The sequence below is a fragment of the Gossypium hirsutum genome, chromosome D12, assembly GCF_007990345.1.
Source record: "Gossypium hirsutum isolate 1008001.06 chromosome D12, Gossypium_hirsutum_v2.1, whole genome shotgun sequence".
In the NCBI taxonomy this organism is placed as follows: domain Eukaryota; kingdom Viridiplantae; phylum Streptophyta; class Magnoliopsida; order Malvales; family Malvaceae; genus Gossypium; species Gossypium hirsutum.
In genome coordinates this window covers 6,294,146-6,313,306 of record NC_053448.1, presented here as the reverse complement: position 1 = coordinate 6,313,306, position 19,161 = coordinate 6,294,146, and the positions used below count along the sequence as shown (strand labels likewise).

At 32.8% G+C, this 19,161-nt stretch overlaps 1 protein-coding gene across 1 annotated transcript; it reads right to left on the bottom strand.

Moving 5' to 3' along the window:
- Positions 1 to 369: 369 nt before the first annotated feature.
- LOC107940710 (uncharacterized) lies at positions 370 to 912 on the bottom strand. Its single transcript, XM_016874156.1, has one exon. The coding sequence runs from the start codon at positions 910 to 912 to the stop codon at positions 370 to 372; it is 543 nt and encodes a 180-aa protein (XP_016729645.1).
- Between the last annotated feature and the right edge of the window lie 18,249 nt (positions 913 to 19,161).

Here is a 19,161-nt window from a genome sequence, read left to right as displayed (position 1 = left end):
ATGCAATCCCTTTCCATCGCCAACCAATAATAATCAATTCTCATAATTTGCCTAGCCATAGTGAAACCATTGGTATGTGTTCTACAAATTCCTTCATGGACATCTTCAAGTATTCTTTTGTATAGAATATCCCCATCAAGAACAAATCCAATCGTTATTCTCTTAATTGTTTTTTTGTAATTCTCATTTTCTTACTCGGGATACCTTTGATTCTTGATATACTGCAAGATATCATGGAACCATGGTCATCCATCTAACTCCCTCTCAATGCTAAAACAATATGCGAAGACCTCATATATACTCATTTGGAGAGGCATTATTTTAGTTTCTCTGTTTGCTTTAAACATTAAAGCCAAGGTGGATAGGGCATCAGCCAATTGGTTTTCTTCTCATGGGAAACAGTTCCGCAATGAGATCGCGATATCTAACTAATTTTGAATCCTTTATTTCCCAATCTCCACAGATTTCATAAATCACTAATGCTGAGTCCCTATACACCTCTAAAATTTTGATTTTCCTTTCAATGGCTGCACGAAGTCCTATGATGCAAGTTTCATATTCCGCTATGTTATTGGTACAGAAAAAATTCAATCTGACAGTGAGCGAGTAATGGTTCCCTTTCGGTGACACTAAGAATGCTTCTATCCCGTGCCCCAATCCGTTCGATGCACCATCAAAGCTTATCTTCCATGATTGATCTTTTGACGGCTCGCCCTCTTTTCTAGAAATGCACATCATGTTTTCATCTGGGAAATCGAATCTCAAAGACTCATACTCTTCCATTGCTCGACTTGCCAAAAAGTCCGCTATTTCGCTTCCTTTCATCAACTTTTGGCTTATATACACAATGTCATACTCAAACAATATGATATGCCATCGTCTCATTCTCCCTGAAAGTACATGTGATTCCATCATGTACTTTATTGGGTCGAGCTTTAAAATTAACCATGCCATATAATACAACATGTATTGTCTGAGCCTTCGAACTACCCAAACCAATGCACAACAAAAATTTTCGATTGATGGGTACTTTACCTCATACTCTGTGAACTTTTTACTGAGGTAGTAAATTGCTTTTTCACTTTTCCCTGACTCATCGTGTTGCCCCAATACACAACCCATTGAGTTTTTTAACACGGTCAGATACAATATTAAGGGTTTTTCAAGCATCGATGGTACTAACACCGGGGGACTAGACAAATACTATTTTATTTTGTCAAAGACCATTTGGCACTCCTCGTTCCGTTCTCTTGGATTATGTTTTTGAAGGAGTCAAAAAATTGGATAACACTGGATGGTAAGTTAAGCAATGAATCGAGCGATGTAATTCAACCTTCCTAAAAATCCTTTGACTTCTTTTTGTGTGTGTGGAGGTGGCAGTTCTTGTATGGCTTTTATATTATCTGGATCAACATCAATACCTCTCTCATTGACAATGAAACCTAACAATTTTCCCGAGGCAGCCCCAAACGTATAGTTGGCTGGGTTAAGCCTCAACTGGAACTTTCTTAATCTTTTGAACAGCTTCCTAAGGTTCCAACATGCTTTTTTTCTTCCCAAGATTTGGCAATCATATCATTGACATAAACTTCTGTTTCTTTGTGCATCATGTCATGGAACAACATCACCATGGCTTTCTGATATGTTGCCCAACATTCTTCAATCCGAACGACATCACTTTATAGTAGAACGTTCCTCACATTGTCACGAATGTGGTTTTCTCTATATCTTCGAGAGCCATCTTTATCTTAGTATAACCCAAGAAACCATCCATGAAAGAAAACAATGAATGTTTTGTCGTATTATCCACCAATGTAACGATATGTGGCAAAGAAAAATTATCCTTAGGGCTCGCTCGATTTAGATCACGATAATCCACGTACATTCGCACCTTGTCGTATTTCTTCGGTACTGAGACTATGTTAGTTACCCATTCTGGATATTTAGAGATTTGTAGGAAGCCATCATCAAATTGTTTCTTGACTTTTTTTTTATCTTTAACAGCATTTCAGGTCTCATCCTTCTTAACTTCTGCTGAACGAGTTTGCATTCTGGTTTCAGTGGGAGCTTATGGACCACTACATCCTCGTTCAACCCTGGCATGTCCTGATAAGACAAGGCAAATACATCTTTGTACTCACGGAGCAAGGCGATCAAATTCTATTTGGTTTTCTCTGAAATGGAAGTCCTAATATTCACTTCTTGTTTCTTTTCTTCATTTCCCAAGTTTACTATCTCAACAGGTTCTTGATGGGGTAGAATCTTTTTCTCTTCTTGTTTTACCATCCTCAGTAAGGTAGGAGACAAGACACAATCTTCAGCATTTTCTTCGGTTCGAATTCTCCTAAACAAACAGCTTTCTTGAAATTAATTTCAAGATTTGTAACGAGATTGTTCATGCCAATGATATTTGAGCACATGAAAGGTGAATGGAAAAGAAAACTATAGAGGAGCATCAAAGTATTGGAATAAAAAAACACAATGTTGTAAAATGATATGAGATATATGTAGGGAAATGCTATGAGAAGAGGGGATAATTACAAAGCTAATGGAAGTGAAAAGACTATGACAAAATATATATTCATTAATGTTAATTTAAATGATAAAAAGAAAACATAAACGCTTACAAAAGGAATCCCACTATTTAGAGACATAATAAAATGGAGAATTAACATTGGGCATTACTTTAGAGAGAACTTAGAAACTACAAGAAGGTCCACATCAATCCAATTGTTCAAAACATATCCTGGAGGATAAGGGCGTATGTAACAGCCCGATTTTGGGCCTAGTCGGAACAGTGGTTTCGGGACCACAAATTTGATGGGAAAAAAATTTATTTTAATTATATTTTTATGGTCTATAATTTCATGAAAAGGTTTTATGAAAATTTCATTCGAAAATTTCGACGTTTGGGCACTCAATTTAGCCAAAAGGACTAAATTGTAAAAAGTGCAAAAGTTGAGTCCTATATGTTAGGAGTGTCTAATTGTTATGAAATTTTGAATTGGAGGTCCTTAAATGGTAATTAGACCATTGGTTATGTTATGGACAAAAATGGACATGAAATGGGTGAAATAGGATATTTTTAAGTTAAGGGCATTTTGGTAATTTAAAAATTAAAACAAATTAAAAAGACAAAATAAGCCAAAATTTCATCATCTTCTCAAGGGGGCTGACCGAATATTAGGTTACTCCATGGCTAGGGTTTTTTCATTCTTTCAAGCTTCATGGTAAGTCCGTTTTAGCCTCGTTTTTCTTGTTCTTTATATTTTTAGAATCCCGATAACTAGCTTAAGCTAATTCTTCCATTAATTCGAGCTAGAATTTATGTTTAGAAAATTACCCATAGATGAAAAGTGTGAATTTTGATGTTTTATGATGGAATAAGAAGCTTAGAATTATGTTAAACGATTTTGTCTAAACGATTTTCAGTGAAAATGAGTAAATTGACATAATCGGTAAAAATACTTAATGTGCATAAGTGCACTATAGAGCAAGAATTTGATGTTTTCATAGGAGGGAAAAATGTTCAGAATGTCTTAAAACATAAGAAAAAGGAATAAAGTTAAATTTCCGAGCCTAGAGGCAAAATCGTACTTTTGAGAAACTTTAGGGGTAAAATGTAATTTTTCCAAAATGTGATTTTTGGACTGGATTGAATAATGTGAGTGTTAAATAAATTAAATATGTTATAATAAGTCAAGAAATACATGGAATTAACTTTGATTAGTGAGAAAGAAAAAATGAGAAAAAGTGAGAAATTTTCCGATTGAATATTCAGAATAAAAAAGGATACGAATGAAGTGATAGAAATGCTTACATATGTGGCACGAATTGTGTGTAGGCCACTATATGAAAGTGAAAGTGATGGTCACATGTGTAGTACTATGTGTAGGCTACTACGTGTATTGAAACGAAAGGCCGCATGTGTAGTACTATGTGCAGCTACTATGCGTACCGCATAGCTTCGATCACGTGTGTAGTACTATGTCCAGGCTACTACATGTGTTAGATATTAATGGTCACGTGTGTAGTACTATGTGAAGGCTACTACGTGTATCGAATGATAATAGTTAATCGAGTGGTACTATGTGCAAACCACCAAATATTCACTATTATACCAAATATTCACTATTATACCAACATGTTCAATGGGATATGAGAAATTGAAAACAAATATGAATATGTGATTAAAATACGATGAGTTGCCAAAGAGTCACTGGAGTGATGAAGTTTTGTACCGTGCTTACAAAATAAATTGTTATAGTGTTATGTGAATGAGTGAATTTGAAACAGAACAGATTTGGACAATGACAGTGATGTTAGTTTGAAAAATCACCAAAAATTGTAGAAATTGAATTAGTGGTTGAATGAGATATAGAATTAAATCTTAATGAGTATAATTTCATATAAAAGAAACAGAGCAAGAAAAAGAGTTGTATATTTTGAGATATTTGAATTTTAGTGAGGCAGGGTCAGAATGAGTTTGGAATCCCCTGTTCTGACTTGGAAAAATCATTAAAACTTTTTAAAAAATACTTATGAGTTATAATTTATATTTTTAGATTTCTTAATGAGTCTATTTTCATATAAAACAAACAAAAATATCATTTGAAATCTATACAATGAGAAAATTCATTTTTAGTGAAGAGAGGTCATTGATGTTAAGCAGTGAAACAGGGGTGACTCTAAAGAATAAACTGTATTAATTGGACAAGCCAAAAATTCTGAAAATTTTATGTTAAGAAGATATGTGAGTCTAGTTTTTGTTAAAATTAACGGAACTTAATTTTGAACTCTTTATCTCTGAATAGAAATAACTTAGTGACTGTAACTCGACTAGACAGCTTATTTGAAGTTGAATGGATAGTGAAACTATAGAGAATGTTATTTCTAAAATGTTATGTATACTAAGGATGTGGAATGGAGAGGAGGAGGAGGAAAAATAAAATAAACGAATGATTCGTGTATAATTGGCAATATGATCGTTATAATCGATAGACACTAAATTGAATAGTAGATTCGTATCGGTATTAAATTTATTAATAGAAATTGTTGAAATTTGAATAATATGTTTAGTAATAAACATAAGGTAAATATCGATATTGAATTGTTTGTGAGTTGAATGAGAATATTATGGATAGTATTTGAACTAAAAGAATTATTGTAGTATTGAAATGGAAATTAGATTGAGAAATTAATTTGAATTGTGAATACGAAAAGTTATGAAATGAATGGAACTGAAATAAAATATTGAATTGTTATTACTTGTGAATTAGTCATTTTGGTACATAGATAATGCTGGGTGATAATCATGCTTTGTGAAATATTTGTAGTCATAGGGATGATTATAAAATATCTTATTATTAGAATTATTTGGTTATGAGATGTTATAAAAATGGTAAGATTTAATGGTTGATATGAATATTGTAATATCCCGAAAATTACTAAAGTAAGAAAGTAAGATAATATTCCTGATATAGTGTGATAAAAAGGGTAATTTTGAGTTATGTCAACATTGGGAAGTATATTATGACATAGTAGTTCAAGAATGGATTAAATCGTAAAAGTGAGAAAAGTTTTGTTACCCAAGAGTAAATACTTAAAATTTGAGGGGTTAAAGTGTAAATATGAAAAAGTTGAAGGGCCAATAGTGTAAATATTTTAAGGGTGGAATAATCTAGAAACTAAGAAAAATGGATAAATTAGGACCAAATTGAAAATATGAAGAATTTTGAGGGACTAAATTGTAATTTTACCAAATTAAGTGATGACTCAAGGATGGAATTTCAAAAAGATTATAAAGGGAAAAATGGTCAATTAGAAAGAGAGAGAATTCTAGAAGGTAATGATGATGTTTGTGATATTTTTAATTAATTAATTAGATAAATATTATTTAATTAATATTTTATTAAGATTTTTAGTATTATTTTATTATTAAATTTTTATATAAAAGGGAGGAAAGATGATGAGAAATCATCATCTTTTTCATGCATCTCACGTTGAAGAGAAGAGAGGAAATTGGTTCTTTCACCAAAAATTCACCATTTTCACTTAGAAATCAAAAGAATTTCCATAGCCATTAAGAGACAAAGATAACAAGGAGACTATGGAGAGCTAGAATATTAAGTTGGATTCAAGAAATAGAAGCTGGAGGAGAGAGAAAATGAAGTTAAAGGTTGAAATCAATATGACAAGGTAAGAACATTGAGATTTCAATATATTTTAAAGTTGATATTATTGAAAAAGCATAGAAATGATGTTATAGTAGAGTTTTCTTATATAAATTCTTATGTTCTTGATATATTAGTGAAGAGAAATAAGTGAAAGTGATGGGAAATATTATAGAGAAAGGGAATAAGGAAGTTATAAACTTAGTAATCAATATCTTGCACTAAATCACCATAAATTGTGGAAATGAAATTAGAGGATGAACAAAATATGGAATTGAATCTTATTGAGTCTAGTTTCTCATAGAAGAAACGGTGTAAGTAATGAAATTGTAAATCATGAGATATAATAAATTTTGTGAGACAAGGTCAGAATGAATTCGGGTTCCCCTATTCTGACTTTGGAAAATCATAAAAAAATTGGGAAAATAATTAGGGCCTTAAATTTATATGTTTAAATCCTTAATGAGTCCATTTTTAATATAAAAAACGGTAACATCATTCGAATTCTGTACGAGGAGATAATTAATTTTTAGTGAAGAAGGGTCGGAACTGTTAGATAGCAGAATAGGGATGAGTTTAAAGAATAAAATGTACTTATTGGATAAGAAAAAATTTCTGAAAATTTTATGGTAAGAAGATATGTGAGTCTAGTTTCAGCTAAAATTAACGGATCTCAATTTGAAGTTCTGTAGCTCAAGATATAAATAATTTAGTGACTATGACTCAAATGGACAACTTTGAATAAATTTACAAGTAAATAGTGAAATCATAGTTAATGTTACTTATAAGCATGTTATATAAATTAAGGATGTGGAATGGAGATGAGGAGGAGAAAAATATATAAATATGAATATTTAGTTAGCATGGATAATTTGCACATTTTAGACTCAGGGACTAAATTGAATAAAAGTAAAACTTTATGGGTAATTTTGTAAAAATTGTAAAAAATGACCAAATTGCATGAAATGGATTGTTTATTTATTTAAATTACAAAATTTAATGAAATTTAAAACAAGACTGGGTGAAAATTTGAGAAAGAAAATTTCCAAAATGTCCCTAAATTTTGGTATTTCTGCAATTATTCTGTTGAGCTCGAATGAGCTATATTCTATATAATTTTAATTGAAGTGAATGCTATTTGGTAATGAATATTATATATATGTGTTTATTATTATTGGAATTGAATTATTATTGGTAATATGTATAATTATTTGATGCATTTAAATGATTATCAGAAGCTCGATTGAGTTGGAAGCTTGTTGGAGATATATCACAGTATCCATTGGTTCTATCGGTAATTTTGGATGATTTGATTCTGGTTATAATGGCATGTATAAGTTAAATTGGTTAACGTTAGCTCATTAATGTTTTGATTTTGATTGGTTATAAATATGAATGCTAGATAAAAATGAAATGTCTGAAAATTAATTAGTAAACTCCGGTAATGCCTCGTACCCTATTTCGGTGTTGAATACGGGTAAGGGGTGTTACAATTATTAAGGCTAATTTACTAGTCGACTAAAGGAGAAATGAGTTTGTTGATGGTTGTGTATACGAATTTTTGGCATATGCTCGAGATATGTAATGTAGTAATATGTGAAATTAATATGAAGAGATTTATGATTGTTATTAGTGTTGATTTTAGCATAATGTTAATTATTCAAGGTTGAAATAATTTAATGGATAAATTGAGTATATGAATGAGTTTGTATCGAGTCTTATAGGCTCTATTATTTATGAATATAATATTTCGAGGATAGGTTGTAAAGAATTATAAAAGCACGTTAATAATTTAAAAATTTTTAATTTGGATGAAATTTTGTAAATCGGTTTAATACGTATACAAGTGTATGTGTTTTAGTAATGCCTCGTACCCTATTCCGGCATCGAATACGGGTAAGAGGTGTTACATTTAGTGGTATCAGAGCTACGGTTTAGTCGGTTCTCGGGCCGAACGTAGCATTTGTGAGTCTAGCTATACATGCTATGTTATTACTCGTGATGATGTGATATCTCCGGGCTCTAGTGAAATTGTTTTACTAAAACAGAGATGATTTTCAACTGAGTTATTTTTGATAATGTTGAAAATGATATTAAGATAAATGAAATATGTTCACGTTATGTTGGAATTTGGAAAAGTAAGAATAAAAATGTGTATTATGTATGTGTTCATGTATGAAAAGAGATGATCATAAGATAAAAAAAATTTTATGTTGTGATAAGCTCATCCGAGAATGTTGGTGATTATATGATGCTATGTGCTCAACATATTTGATTAAGTGAATATGGTAAGAAAGTTTACTTAAATGGATGGAATGTGTGTTTATGTACATTTGTTTGAATAAGTGAAATCAGTATGCTCATATGGTAGAATCTTATGTTAAATTGTTAAATTAGAGATAATTTGATATTTTGTTTTATGTTTTACTATTGAACCATGAAAATTACAATAGTATGAAAATTGGATTGGAAGATCAAATTGAGTAGAACGCAGGAATGAGTACTTTCGTTCAGTAATATGTGATGAATTGACGGAAAAGACCATGGTTTGACCATGACAATATATGAAAATGTGATTATGTGCTTCTGTATGAGACCATAGCTGAACTATGGCATCAGTGTGACATGTGTTTCTGTGTGAGACCATAGTTATACTATGGCAATGTGAAAAGGAAGTACTCAATTCCGCAAGTCGTTCTCTAATTTGACAAATGTCGGCAAGTAAAATGGAAGCTAAGCATTGGAATTTAATTAGATATTAATATTGAGCTCGAGTAAGTAAATCCATTGTGTGAAATTGTGAGTGATAGAAAATATTTGTAATAAATACATGTGCTAATTTGCTTAGAATGAACTATGTGGTTATGACGGTATTAAATTGATAATGAAAGCTAAGTCATATATATATGTATTTATGAGATTAAGTTAGAGGCTTTACAACCTCATATCACCCTCTCATTAGTATTGTTTTATGATGAAAAATTATCTTGATGAGACAGATATGTTTTTCAACTGAATTAATTCTGACAATATAGAAGTAAACACTTAAATGTTTGAATGAAAATGTATTGATTATGAGTTGAAACTCATAAAAGTATGGATTAAAGAGTATAACATTTTGTTATTGATAAATGCTATAATTATATGAGCACATGAGTTATGATATTTGGATTATGATGCTATATAGAAATTTCGATTGTGAATTAGTGATTTGAGTTGACATATGAATTAGGTGTTGAGAAAAAAAGTGATTAAAAGCAAATGTTTATTAAATTATTTGAGAATGTGAAATTAGTAATGAATTGGCTATTTGTGATAGTATGTGTTATGCGCATTTATGTGTAATATAATTTTGAGGCTTTACTACACTCACCCCCCATATCAGTAAAATGTTACAATTGGATTTGTAAGATTTTGGTTGAATAAGCTTACGAGTGTAGTGTTACAGAAGTTTGTGTACGAAAGATTAATAATTGGTCGGAAAAGTGAACAAATTAGCAAATGAAGACAATATAAAAAGAGAGAGATATAGATAGTTCTGAAAACTACTCAGATTATGCAAAGTTATTGTCACAAAAGAAGTTAAATCCGATTAAATGATTTATTCAGGTATGTTATTTAAAGAAAGAATTAACCGGAAGTTTGTCTGGAACGATTTCTGTTAGTAAAGAGATAATGTGAAAATTTTTAATGACAGAATTAGATAGTAGAATAATATTTGTATGGGATTGATAGCCGAGTACAGTGGCTATAATTGGGTAGTTACTATGATTTCTTTTGAATACTCTATTTGTACGATTATCCTCAGAAATATATGTGATTGTTTAGTTTAGACTGAATTCTTATCGTATGAGAATATTAGCTAAACATATTAATAGATGAAGGTATTATTGGTCTGTTTAGGTTATGTTCGACATTGTCATATTTTTTTTCTGGTATTTATTCGCTTGTGAAAATATGAAAATCGACGGTAAAGTTTGTATAAGGCTAATATTTTGTTTCTACTGGCTATTGTTCTGTTGAATATACGTGAAGATTATATTGTTTCTGTTACTTTAGACTCTAATATCTATGAGAGACATTGATCTTTTTAGACATCTTTTGGGATATCATCGGAATTGATATTATTTTATATGATGGTTGTGGCTTCTATATAATGATATGTCTGGGTTATATGAGTTTGAATATATCTACCGGATTTGAAATAAACTTTGAGTGTATATATAGATTGAGGTTTAATCTGAAAGAAGAATTTGTATTCTTGAAGACTTAATACAGAATTATATCTATCTTAATGACTCTAATTGAGAAATGTTGTGATAAATTAAAGTTAATCTAATTGTTGAAACTTTCTTTTGCACGAAAATATTGTCAACTGAAACATTTGTTATGATTTAGCCTGAATTGAATAAGGATGTGACAACCCAAATTAGACCCTGGTCGGAATGTGGTTTCGAGACCACATTACCGAGCCAAAAATTTATTTTTGTGTTTTAATTGTATAAATTTTTGTGTGACAGTGAATATATGAGAAATTAAATGCTTAATATTAGCTTTAGGATTGTGAATTAATTCAAAAAGGACCTAGTTGACGAAGTTAGAAAAGATGATAGATGAATAATAAGGAGTAAGTAATAATAGGGTGAGGAAGCATGGCTTTGCATGTCAAATTGCCCATAAAATACATGGTGGCCGGCCAAGGAGCGATGATGCTCCACTCATTCTAATTTAATATGTTTTCTTTTGGTTAACAAATGATGGGGATAATAATAGGAAAGTGAACAAAAAAAATGGGTGTCATACTTGCCATCTCCTAGCCGAAAAACCAAGAAAAAGAAGGGGAGAAAAACTTGGAAAGAGTTCGGCCATTGCTTGTATCTAGGAGGAGTGTTTGATGTTGTGGCATGAAAATGAGGGAGTTTGAATGCTTAATAAGGAGGGAAGAAGGAGTGTTCATGTTTTCTTTCTTTTGCAATTGTCGTAACTAGAGGAAGAAGAGGAAGCAAGATTCGGCCAAGGTGGTCCTTTAGATCAAGGTATGTTCAATGATATTTTTGGAAGTTTACACAACCTTTGGGTGATGAGTCTAAATTCTATCTATCCCATGGTTGGATTTGGGGTTGTTGGAGAGTTAGGATTCGGCTAAGGAGCTTAAAAAATTTTAGTTGATACCTTGATGCTATTAGCATGCTAGTTATATGGATGTGTTAAGTTGCTTGTTATGTTAGCATGAAAGTTGAAATTGTTAAGCTATTTTGTTGGAGGTGCCGAATTTAGGACTAGGAAGAGAATGAGTATTCGGCTAACATAGTGGAAAGGTGGGTGTTGCCGATTGCTAGATTTAGACTATGGGAGTGGCTATAATGGGCATTAAGATGTGGAACTTAAGAAATGAAATTATATGTGGATTTACATGATGTTATAGTTGACATTGTACATGTATACATACATTCGGCCATCTAATTGAGTATGAAGGTGGTGTTAAATCTAATTGTGATGCCCATTCCGAAGTATATATATATACATATATATGTATATATACACAAGTATGCTCATTCGGGATGTTACCTTTAATTATGTGTATAATCGACTAAATGGGTAATTAGTGAGGATGGTTGCCGAATATACAAACATACATATGCATGTGTAATTGAATTATGAATGTTTAGCAAGATGGCTAAACTAGTTGATTTATTGATTAAGCTCAAGGAGTTAAAGGAGGAGAATCAAGCAAAGGCAAAGAAAAGATCATCGAGTAGCCGAATTGGAACCGTCTTACCCAACACCAAGTAAGTCATTAAGCATATAGTTGGTATTAATTCAAATGGTCGTAACGTTTATGTAATGATGCTGAATGGAATGAATAAATATATATATGCATGTACGTATGTGATGATGAAAGTGTTGAATGAAAAGAAAAGAGGTGAGATGTATTGAGTTGTTGATCTCGGCACTAAATGTGCGGGTATAAACATTTATGACCATGAGATTGGCGCTAAGTGTGCGGGTTTAAATTGTGCAGCACTAAGTGTGCGAATTGACTATGTAGCACTAAGTGTGCGAGTTTGACTATGTAGCACTAAGTGTGCGAGTTTGACTATGTAGCACTAAGTGTGCGAGCTTGATTATGTAGCACTAAGTGTGCGAGTTTGATTATATAGCACTAAGTGTGCGAGTTGATTATATAGCACTGAGTGTGCGGACTTATTATATATTTTTGAAACATTATGGACACTAAGTGTGCGACGTTATTGAGTCGATCACGGACAGCGGATCGGGTAAGTACCTTGAGTTCATGGCTAATAGGTGCTATGTCTATATTTGGAGTTGAGCTTGGTAAGTTTGAACCTATGTGACAAATATACTTGAAGTCACGTACATAAGATTTATCGTGGAATAGGTGAAAGGCCGTTTAGTTGTATGATTGTAACGAAAATAAAATGATGTATGAAAATGCCTCAAATATCCTATTGATGAGTATACGGAATGTGAATGCATGATTTGGTATGAGATTGAACCGATAGGTCTGAGGAACCATGGCATGGTTCGGTATGGATGGAGTAACTAGCCTCGTTCCATTTTATTTCCTATTGTGATAATGTTATTAATGGATGGTAGTGCATTGCTTATGACTTACTGAGTTATAAACTCACTCGGTGTTTCCTTGTCACCTATTCTAGGTTTCTTGGACTCGTCTCTTTTTGCGTGGTCGGGCCGTCATCGAAGTCATCACACCGGATAGCAAGTTTTGGTACTTTCTTCTTAGTTGGCTTAGGAGAACATTTCGGCATGTATAGGCTATTATGTTGTGTTTGAACTTTGGTATGTAATCCTTTAGCCATGCGAAAATGGCATAAATGTTCGGTTGGGTTTGGATTCATAACGTTAGGTCGCAAATCTTGATAATTCGACCTTTTTATGCCATACGTCATGGTTGATTATTTTGGTGTTAAAATTCATGATATGGCAATAGTGTAGTAGGGGGAAGTTTGACAATGATTAGCCTTTGGCATGGCTAGTCATGATCATAATTGGTGATATGTATGATGAATTACTAGTTAGATCAAGGAGAAATCACGAAATAGGCATAGTTGCTTTCGTAACAGATGCTGGCAGCAGCAGTGACGTGAGATCGAAAAATCACTAAAAATAGTAGGAGTGGAATTAATTGATGAATAAATTATGTATTCGAAGCTCGATGAGTCTATTTTCATATAGAAGTAACGAAAAGATCATATGGACAGTATGTTAAGAGATATTCAGGTTCTCGTGAGACAGGGCCAGAACGGTTTCTGGATTCCCTGTTCCGACTTTGGAGATTTATTATAAATTAACCAGAGATAATTAGGAGTCAGGCCATATATGTACAGATTCCTCTCTGAGTCTAGTTTCTATAGAAACAAACGACATCAGTATTGAAGCTCTGTGCAGGGAGATATCCAATTCGTAATGCGCAAGGGTCAGTGTAGTCGATCCCTGTAACATGGGAGACTTTGACTAATAAACTGTACTAATTGGCCAGACCAAAAATTCTAGAAAAAATTATGGAGATGGGCATATGAGTCTAGTTTCAGGGAAAAATCACGAAACTGATTTTCGAGTTGTGAAACTCAAGATATGATTTTTAAAGCGACTAGTACGCAGATCGGCAGCTTGTCTGGGAAATGTCGAATAAGTGGTGTGAAGTCTGTTAACACCTTGTGTTCGACTCCGGCGACGGTATCGGGTTCGGGGTGTTACAAAGGAGTTATTGATTATCAACATACATTAACGAACTGTTTGAAGAGTGTTCTAGTGAAAAAGTGTACAGAGGTATTTTGTGATTTCTTATAGTTAAAGTTGCAGGAAAAGAGTTATGTGACATATTTGATGACTATAAGGGTTTAAAATGTTTAATGTCAGTGAAAAATCTAAAGTAATGTTTGAATTTGAAATTTATTGAGGGGAAACAAATCATTAATCTACTTTTGATAAGATTTTCGGGGACGAAAATCCGTAAAGGGGGAGAGTTGTAATAGCCCGATTTTGGGCCTAGTTGGAACAGTGGTTTCAGGACCAATAATTTGATGGGAAAAAAATTTATTTTAATTATATTTTTATGGTCTACAATTTCACGAAAATATTTCGTGAAAATTTCGTTCGAAAATTTCGACGTTTGGGCACTCAATTTAGCTAAAAGGACTAAATTGTAAAATTACAAAAGTTTAGTTCTATATGTTAAAAGTATCTAGTTGTTATGAAATTTTAAATTGGAGGTCCTTAAATGGTAATTAGACCATTGGTTATGTTATAGACAAAAATGGACATGAAATGGGTGAAATAGGATATTTTTAAGTTAAAGGCATTTTGGTAATTTGGAAATTAAAACAAATTTAAAAGACAAAATAAGCCAAAATTTCATCATCTTCTCAAGGGGGCTGACTGAATATCAAGTTACTCCATGGCTAGGGTTTTTTCATTCTTTCAAGCTTCATGGTAAGTCCGTTTTAGCCCCGTTTTTCTTATTCTTTATATTTTTAGAATCCCGGTAACTAGCTTAAGCTAATTCTTCCATTAATTCGAGCTAGAATTCATGTTTGGAAAATTACCCATAGATGAAAATTGTGAATTTTGATGTTTTATTATGGAATATGAAGCTTAGAATTATGTTAAACAATTTTGTCTAAACGATGTTTAGTGAAAATGAGTAAATTGACATAATCGGTAAAAATACTTAATGTGCATAAGTGCACTATAGAGCAAGAATTTGATATTGTCATTGGAGGGAAAAATGTTCAGCATGTCATAAACATAAGAAAAAGGAATAAAGTTTAATTTCCGAGCCTAGAGGTAAAATCGTAATTTTGTGAAACTTTAGGGGCAAAAATGTAATTTTTCCAAAATGTGATTTTTGGACTAGATTGAATAATGTGAGTGTTAAATAAGTTAAATATGTTATTATAAGTCAAGAAAGACATGGAATTGACTTTGATTAGTGAGAAATAAAAAAATGAGAAAATGTGAGAAATGTTCCGATTGAATATTCGGAATAAAAAGGGATACAAATGAAATGACAAAAATGCTTACATATGTGGCACGGATTGTGTGTAGGCCACTATATGAAAGTAAAAGTGATTGTAACGTGTGTAGTACTATGTGTAGGCTACTACGTGTACCGGAATGAAAGGTCGCATGTGTAGTACTATGTGCAGGCTACTATGCGTATCGGATAGCTTCGATCACGTGTGTAGTACTATGTGCAGGCTACTACGTGAATCGAAAAGTTTGATCACGTGCGTAGTACTATGTGAGGGCTACTACGTGTATCGAATGAGAATAGTTAATCGAGTGGTACTATGTGTAAACCACCAAATATTCGCTATTATACCAACATGTTCAATGGGATATGAGAAATTGCAAACAAATATGAATATGTGATTAAAATGCGATGAGTTGCCAAAGAGTCACTGGAGTGATGAAGTTTTGTACCGTGCTTACAAAATAAATTGTTATAGTGTTATGTGAATGAGTGAATTTGAAATAGAATAGATTTGGATAGTGACAGTGATGTTAGTTTGAAAAATCACCAAAAATTGTAGAAATTGAGTTAGTGGTTGAATGAGATATGGAATTAAATCTTAATGGGTATAATTGCATATAAAAGAAACAGAGCAAGCAAAAGAGTTGTATATTTTGAGATATTTAAATTTTAGTGAGGCAGGGTTGGAATGATTTCAGAATCCCCTATTCTGACTTGGAAAAAGCATTAAAAATTTTACAAAAATAATTATGAGTTATAATTTATATGTTTAGAATTATTAATGAGTCTACTTTAAAAAAAACAAACGAAAATATCATCCGATATCTGTACAATGAGATAATTCATTTTTAGTGAAGAGAGGGCATTGATGTTAAGAAGTGAAACAGGGGTGATTTTAAAGAATAAACTGTACTAATTGGCCTACGCGAAAATTCTGAAAATTTTATGGTAAGATGATATGTGAGTCTAGTTTCGGGAAAAAAATAATGGAACTTAATTTGGAGCTCTGTAGCTCCAGATAAAAATAATTTAGTGACTATAACTTGATTAGACAACTTATTTGAAGTTGAATGGATAGTGAAACTATGGAGAATGTTATTTCTAAAAGTGTTATGTACACTAAGGATGTGGAATGGAGAGGAGGAGGAGGAAAAATAAATAAATGAATGATTCGTGTATAATTGGCCAAATGTTCGTTATAATCGACAGACGTATCAATATTGAATTTATTAATAGAAATTGTTGAAATTTGAATAATATGTTTAGTAATAAACATAAGGTAAATATCGACATTGAATTGTTTGTGAGTTGAATGAGAACTATTATGGATATGATTTGAATTAAAAGAATTATTGTAGTATTGAAATGCAAATTTGATTGAGAAATTAATTTGAATTGTGAACACGAACAGTTATGAATTGAACGGAACTGAAATAAAACATTGAATTGTTATTACTTGTGAATTAGTCATTTTGGTACATAGATAATGCTGGGTGATAATCATGCTTTGTGAAATATCTTAATTCGGATGAAATTTTGTAAATCGGTTTAATACGTATACAAGTGTATGTGTTTTAGTAATGCCTTGTACCCTATTTCGGCATCGAATACGGGTAAGAGGTATTACAGCATATCATTGAAACATCCTCAATTGCATCACTCTCGTTCTCAACAACATTTATACTGATTTTTTGAAGACCCTTTTCAATCATTAGCGAAGCGCTTCACGGATTGTCTTACCCTAGGTATATCATTCCTGCAGATGTAAAGGTTTCTAACAAATGAGGATACATCATTGGCTCCCAATCCAATTCCTGACCTGAGGCTCTTGCGATTCTTTTTTCTTTATTTTTTTGCAATTGTTTTCTTCTCTGACGTATATCTAGCTCGAACCCCAAGCCGCATCGAGACTTGTGGTGTATTAGTTTCAAAGTTTTGGCTATCCCTTATTGATATCTTCCCAAACCTTTCCTCGCTCGAGCTCCATTTCCGATAATCAAATTTATTCCCATCTTTGTATTCTTTGACAACTTGGGTGTGGGAATCTTATTCTCTTTAGCAATGAATGTGGCATTGATAAACTCAAAGGAACAAAAGGAACATTCCACGGCATCCTTGCTTACTTCAATGTAGGGTACATCAGTAGAGATAGATTTGACAATGTCTTTCTCACCGAGACAACAATCAAACGACTATCCATGATAAACTTTACTTTTTGATGGAGAGATGAAGGAACTGCCCCAGCAAAATGAATCCAAGGTCTCCCTAAAAGGGAATTGTATTAAGGCGTGATACCATGACTTGGAATTCGATATCATATGCCTCTAGGGGAATTCAGATATTTCCCATAACCTCTCATCGTGTCCAATCAAATGCCCTTACTGTGGAGTGACAAGGCCTTAGATAAGACATATCAACTAGCATCCTGGAAAGTGTGGCCAGAGGCATGACATTGAGTGCAAACTCGTTATCGATGAGCACATTCGGTACTATATAACCCTTGTAACTGGTTGTGATATGTAACACTTTTACAAAGCCTTTACCATTTGGCAACATTTCGTCATCACTAAAAGAGATAAAATTATCTATATTCAGATTATTTACCCACCTATCAAGCTTTTCTACAGATACATCGTTCACCACATAAGCTTGATTTAACACTTTTAGCGAGGCATTTCGATGTGGCTCTAAGTTCAACAATAGAGATAATACCGAGATTTGTGCCAGCTGCTTGTTTAATTGCTTCACGATGCTATATTCACTGTGCTTAATGAACTTCAAAAATTCATGTGCTTCCTCCTCATTCACAAGTCTTTTAACTTCCTGCTCATATGGCATTTCAACATCGACCTCAACCTCATGCATTGGTGCATTTCCTTTCTGGTTCGAGTTAGCGGCTTTCTTTCTTGGTTCAACCATCTCAGGGAGTAACATCTCCCATTGTGAGTAAAGTGTCGCACTCTGCTAACACCTCCAGTTGTAGCCTTTGACTTTTCACATTCAGGTACGACAATATTGACATCATATTTCCATGGTACCACCTTATTGTCCTTGTAAGGGAAAAGAGATGGCACTTCGATTATCACCTTCGGGTTAACTTCCTCTGTCTTTGCCTCGTAATAAATCACCAAAGGCCGATCGACGCTATAAGGGATAACTAATGGTTGATTGTCAGAGACATATATTTCCCCCTCTTCGCCCTTCTCTATTCTATCAAAGATCTTAACCCCATCATGTCTTGAAGTAGTTTTCTAGATTCCTCACAAGATTGGATGTCATGCCCTTCGACGCCATAGAAGTCAAGAAAACTTTGACATTTTTTATTTCCTTCCTTGAAAATTCTGTTGAATGGATAAAAACAAACCCTTTTCAACCATCATCTCCCATACATTCTGTCGAAACCACTTTTTAAAACAAAATAGTGTCGACTTTTATTTTAAAAATAAAAATAAAAAACTGGAGTCGCCACCGATATTTTTTGAGGTGTGATCGGATCACCTTGCAATTCAATCGTTTTAATAAAAGATTTTGATTTTACTAAAACAATGATTTTGGTCTACAAAATTCAAGAAAAATGGGCTCGGGAGTCGGTTACGCATGAGGATGGATTAGCACTCTCGATACGCCCAAATTTGGTACCTAGTTGATTACTTAATGTCTTAATGTCGAAAGTTGAAATTGTGAAAAGATTTTAAAATACGATCCCTTTTTATTAATGTTAATTTTAAAAATGCTTAAATTAAATTGCAAGGAGCATTAAAGGCTCACTCGTCCCAAGATAACAATATGCCACATCCCGTAAGTTAGGACGTGACATTTGGACCCTTGAGAATAAGCTTGCCTTTGATTTTTATTGAAATTCCATGTATTTTGAAATTTAAAAGAATATTCGGCCATTTAGGTTTGACAAGAAAATCAAAACCCCGTGAGTTAGGGCACAATTTCTCGAAGTTCTAAATACAAAATATT